Here is a 6000-nt window from a genome sequence, read left to right as displayed (position 1 = left end):
TGAGTCTGGGCGCAGGCACCATGGCATCAGGGCCCCACCTCGTGCTTCTCCGGAACAGCAGCACAGCATTCTGCTGCCCGCTTCAGTTACTTTTCCTAAAGTGAGAGTAACTTCTGTTTCTAACAGAGAGTAATTACTGGGGACCTGAACAAGTAACTGTGTACATCTAAATGTCAATTTTCTCTTTTTCAAATAGACTAAAAAAAAAAAAAAAAAAAAAGCAGAGGAGTTTCCCCCAATCATCTACCTCCAATCTCTGCAGGCCTCCAGCTTCCCGACGTGTGTACAGTTTGCATCACACTACAGGATTCCTGCTAACACACTCATCATGAGTGGTATCATTTGGCCTCCATCTCTTCCACCTTCTTGGCTGTTGTTTTGTGGGCACACATCAGCCAGAAGGCAACAGCTTTAAAAATAAAAAGGTTCCTAATAAGTTCAACACAGTGCCCAGCAAAAAGCAGGCGTTCAATAAATACCTGATAAATGAATGTAAGCCCCCTCCTATGCTTACAAGTACTAATGATTTACAGGTAATACGTGGGTTTATGGGACACAAGTCTAAAATGGTAACTGAGGAGAAAACACATAGGACACGGAAACAGACATTGTTAATTTCTATAATCCTGCCCAGGACAGACTGTGGACTTAAGGATTAACTATTCCAATAATTAAAACTGATTAGTCAAATACTTTTAATTTTGCCAAAGGACTCTAACAGCTAGCCTTTGGCAATTCCCAAACATACTGTGAGCCCCAAATAAAACAAAATCAAATTGCACTATTACGAAGAAACAAGTCCATGAGGGCAGAGAGGACGCGTCTCTTAAGGGACTGCAACTTCAAGGAGCCGATTGTTCTTTCGTTTGCAGGTTGGCACGCTCCCATTTTTCTGGTTGCCTTGAATAAACTTCACACACACTTTGTCCTGTCTGAACTGCACCAGGAACCTAGGAGAAGAGAACCAAACACATTCAGGCACACAAAGCAGATGGGTGGGGTACAGTAACGCCAGCTTTCCTGTCTTGTAAGGGACATTGACCTCGGGTGCATCTGATGAGGAACCATGATGGCATTCTATTCCCACTCAGTCATCAACTAGCAAAGGAAGTTCACCATATTCCAATAAGCAGAGATGACAGTAATTGCTTTGCATTTCAATGGGGACATCATGTAACTGTACATTAACATGATGCGACCTTTCCTCACTTTTACATGGCCAAGTTTTTAAAAGATCAGATTAAATGCTCAACAAATCAAACACATGAAACATAGAATTTCCAAAAGCTATTCACACCCACCCTACACCAGTGATGCTTTCACCCCCATCAGCCCGTTCAGGACCTCCCCTCCTCTCCCCTGCCGTGTACCTGGGGGAACAGCCTCCTAAACTACTGGTGCATTCCCAAGTGACTCATCCAGCAAGCATGTGGTTAGCAGTACAGACATCCACAGCAAGAAGCCAATGGCTCTGAAGTATACATCAGCCCCAGCTAAAAGGCCATGTTCTACAATAGCATCCCCTGGGGTGAAATGAGACCCAGGCTTCTAATTCATAAATCATGCTGTACAGGTTAGAGTTCAGCTGTAGGTGCGGTTATTCCGGGTACTATCTACCTTGTCCTTGGAGGGAAGGTCTCTCACTAGACCCCACAGCTCCCCAGTCATGCTAAACTGGCTGACCAGGGAACCCTAGGGATCTGCCTGCCTCCCTAGCACTGGGATCACAAGTAGGAGTCACCTCCTCAGCACTCTGTGTGGGTGCTGAGGCCTGAACTAAGGTGCTCACCCTTGCCAGTACTGACCTTTCAAGTGGGTTCTTTCATTTCTACTCAAGCACCAGGGAGAGAAAATGGAAATTCTACATTCTTCCACCTGGGATACGTCCTTAGTACACATTATTATACCTTTTTTTTTTTTTTTTTTTTTTTTTTTTTGAGACAAAGTCTCACTATGCAGCCTGGGATGGCCTGGAACCACTGTTTATTAGGCTGGCCTTGAACTCAGATCTTCCTGATTCTGCTTCCCAAAGTTAAAGGTGCTACAATTAAAGGCCCTACAACATGTTTGGCTACATATATAATTGCACTTGCGTGTCTCAAAAAAACAAACAAAAAACCAACTTTAACACAAATTCAAACATTTTGTAAGTCTTATACTTTCTCCACATTCATGTGGCACAACCAGAATTCACACAGGAAACCGCCACAGCTAAATGTATTTTATAGCACGAACCACACTGTTCTTGGTCATTTACACAGATTTAGCCTTAATGAAGGAGAGATTAACTACTATTACCTATTTCCATTTTACAGAAAAGCATTCTCCAGCCAACCGGAATATGGACTATATTATCTCAGTGTTAACTGTGGCCAGAATTTCAAGGTAAAAGGAGCATGGATTAGTAACAGTGGAGACTCAGGTTGAAACATTCACAGTCTATAAACGGCATTGTCTGTCTGGGAGTTTAAGGACCAGGAATTAAGAAACAGCCCTACTGACTTCAACTCTCATTTCTATTCCTGCATTTATTAGCTTTCTGAAGACTCCCAATTATCCACAATGACTACAGAAAGCAGTTTGTTAGAACTACTTCCACTTCTGAAAAGTGAAGAAGTATGAGGAAGGGCGCAGTCACCTAACTGCAATGTTCATGACACATGTTCTACACATCTGGCAATGGGCTGGAGTCAAGCATGTAGGGCTGAAAATATAGGACCAGCCATCTTCGCTAGGGATGGAAAAGTCTGTTTAAATCTGAACTGTTCCATGAGGGGATTTCCAAGGCCTGCTTGGCAGCCCCAGGGTCTAGGAAAGAGGCTGCCTTGAAACTGCTCTCCAGGCTTCCTAGGGTGTCAGGGAAAGAGCCCACATGGATGTTATGAAAGATTCAATCCACTGGTCTATTTTCATCAGATCAACCAGTAGGAAATACAACAGGAGAAGGGTCATAGTGCTCCCAAATATTTGTCCTGCTTATGGCCACAATGTCAATCTTCACTCAGATGACTGTTTCCTGGAAGCCTGTGACATCCAGAATGTCACATGCCTGCCTGGATGGGCAGGGCAGGTCATTTCTAGGTGGAGACAGTCATTGGACAGATCTTTCTCTTGACCACAATTGGGAAACAGAAACTCCCATCCCCTGAAAGCCTCCGTGTCTATGGGAAGAACCAGATGTCGGAGGCTCAGACAGGCTCTGTATTTAGAAAGATTTTCAAGTTTTGTCGGGGAGCTCTTCTCTTCCCATGTGTACTGCTGCCAGTATTCTGGGAGAGCAATGGTTTTGGAGCAGCAGTGAGGGAAATGCTCAGAAGTGGAAACCCCTCAGGTTTTGGACTCAGGTGTAAGCTCTTTTCTTTATGACTATACGGCTGCTGCATCCAGGTACCACGGGGGCAGGTCTTCATCTGGAATGCAGAGGATCTTCTCATGGTAAGTGACAAAGGCCAAAAAAACCTCAGCACCCCAAACCATAAAAACTTCAACCAAGGGGAGCACAAAGCTAACAGGGCCATACAGGTTAAAATCAGATTAAAGTGGACTCCAGTCTGCCATTAATTTTTCGTAATATTCTTTTTTTTTTGCTTTCTAAAGACATCTTGTCCAAATGGCAATTCCATGTAGAGGGTTCACGAAGGCCCACCTCCCAGCCGCACAGCATCCCCGTGTGAGGACTGGCTCACAGCACTGTGGATCCCAGCACAGCTCAGAGCCCAGTGTCCAGAGGAGACACAGAATGGGTTATGGATTATTTCAGGAAGATGCCACGGGGAAGATGGAATAGAACAGACTTTTCTCTTTTCCAACAGGGTCTTGATATTTAGTCCCAACGAGCTTGGACTTTGTCCTGTAGACCAGCCTGGCCTTGAACTTGCAGCAATCCTTCTGTCACTGCTCCATGACTACTGGGAGTATCAGCAGCAAGCTGCCAATGGTCTTGGCTTTGAAAATAAAATCTTCTTGGGACATTAGTATTCATAATTAAAATGTGCGTGTAAAGACTTTGCAAAGGAGTCAATTCTACATTTACAGCAGCCTTAGCATGACTTACAGACTCCGTCAATATGAAATGCCTTTTCTGTAACTCCAGTTACCAATATATGAAATGAAAGCTGTCTCAAGTCTAATGACGCAGGACGGCCCCCTCTACCCATAAGGCCCTTTCTTCAGCATGCATACCTGCACCAAGCAGTGCCATAGCTGGGCCCTGAAAGCCAATCCGCTCACACCCTCCTGTCTTCCCTCTCATCACACACAGAAGGGGACGACTCCTCACCACCTCCTCTTCGCCCCTTGCTTAAGCAGTATCACCTTACTGCAGACAACCCAGACTCTTGGCCCGTCTGTTCTATTCCAGCTTCTCACTCGAGGGAATTGCCCACACTGTAGCCAAGGCTAGAAAACTAGGGAAGGCCTTACCTGTGCTCATACCCCCTCATAGTCTTTATCATTCTCAGGAACAGCTTTACTCTTTGTTTAACCAAGCCCTGTGTAAGTGGACTCTGCTTTTTCTCTCCAGGATCTTCTCCCACAGTCTCACTCTGCCATAGAGTGCCCCTGTCTGGGGACCTGTGCACCTATTTCCTGTTTGCGCCACACAGCATCTTCCTGCATTGTGTCCGGCTTGCTCCCTTAGTCAATTTATACCTGAGAAGTCTCCCCGATCTCCCTGTCAAAAACAATACCCTGCCTTTGCTTTCTGCTTCTACAAGCCAAAACCATGTCACCTGCTGATTAATTTTCATTTACATTATTTGTCTCATTACTTAGGAGACTGGTTTGGGTGGCCACAGATCCTGGACACACACTGCTACCTAATCACAGTTGGAGAACCAAACCACGATGGTAAAGCTGAAAGTGAAAAGTGCACTGCATAAGACGTGGACATACTCATCAGAGATCTCGATGTTGAGCTTCTGATTGGTTTGGCTGAGAGTCGTGCGATACAGCTTGGTGGCCATTTCAATCAGGTGGTCACTGCTGAAGAGAAAGTCTCCTTTACTGGCTGCTTCTGAGCCCTGCAAAGACAAGCCAAGGGTCAGACTCAGGAGGGAAAGCTTCGCAGGAGGGAAACCCAACAGCCTCCTCAAACCTGTTCCCAGATGCACAGTGAGGATAAGACTGGTACTGTGATACCTCGTCGGTCGATGGACCAGAGCAGCGCTCTGCAGACCCCCTGGAGAAGGCTTCATTGTGGTAGGTTTGCATAATTAAGTTTTATGACGGGCAACAACCCAACTTATAAGTCATTCTCAAAGCACTGCTCAAAAACCTTTTAGTGATTCGGTTTTTCAAAGTAACACAGGGGCCAGTGAATAAAAGTGCTTGCCGTGAAGCCCGATGACCAGGGTTTGATCCCTGGGACTGTCATAGCGGAAGGGGAAAACTGACTCCCACATGTTGTCCTAACTACCACAAACACACACACAATAAATAATTATAAAAAATGATTACAAAACTATCAAATTTTTTAAAAAAAAGAAGTAACAACAAAAATACTTCAAACAACCAAGGCAGCTGAAACTCAGCTGCACAGGGTATCCCCAAGCTGAGAGATCCATGGACATTAGATGGAGATGTGGCCAGGAAAACAGTGGTTCTCCAAACTTCCAAGCTGTTTTTGTGTGTAACTGAGGCTGAGAACAGTTGTTGTATGACTTGATATGTCTCTATAGACCCCTGGTGGGGTAAACAGGCTAAGGAAAGCCTTTGGGGCTTTTCTAGATATAATTAGCAGATGCAAACATGTATTTGGTAATGACAATTACGTGAGAATTGCTCTGTTAAGTATTTATGTACAGTGTGCACAAAGCCGGCTACCGCTGTTATGTGCAGATACAATCATTTTAAAGTTGAGATTGATGAGGAGTTAAACATAGCATGGCCCCAGTCATCAAAATAAAAAACTAGTGCCTGTACTTAAACCTTTCCATTCAAGCCAGTGGTCCTATGTAGGTAAAAAAGCATGAACTATTAAAAGAAACTTAGATCAGAATC

At 44.6% G+C, this 6000-nt stretch overlaps 1 protein-coding gene across 8 annotated transcripts in view; it reads right to left on the bottom strand.

The window, feature by feature from the left end:
• Positions 1 to 204: 204 nt before the first annotated feature.
• Positions 205 to 6000, bottom strand: part of Myo1b (myosin IB) — a 174415-nt gene continuing 168619 nt past the window's right edge. For all 8 annotated transcript variants that reach the window (XM_036172931.1, XM_036172926.1, XM_036172929.1 and 5 more), the window contains 2 exons: positions 4894 to 5021; positions 205 to 950 (listed from right to left, as the gene is read on the bottom strand). In XM_036172931.1, coding sequence (XP_036028824.1) covers positions 827 to 950; positions 4894 to 5021 — 252 coding nt within the window. In that variant the 3' untranslated portion in view covers positions 205 to 826. The remainder of the gene's footprint in view (positions 951 to 4893; positions 5022 to 6000) is intronic.

Source organism: Onychomys torridus, chromosome 23 (genome assembly GCF_903995425.1).
Source record: "Onychomys torridus chromosome 23, mOncTor1.1, whole genome shotgun sequence".
Classification (NCBI taxonomy): domain Eukaryota; kingdom Metazoa; phylum Chordata; class Mammalia; order Rodentia; family Cricetidae; genus Onychomys; species Onychomys torridus.
Note: the sequence above shows the minus strand (reverse complement) of the source record. Positions and strands in the feature narration are given on the sequence as shown.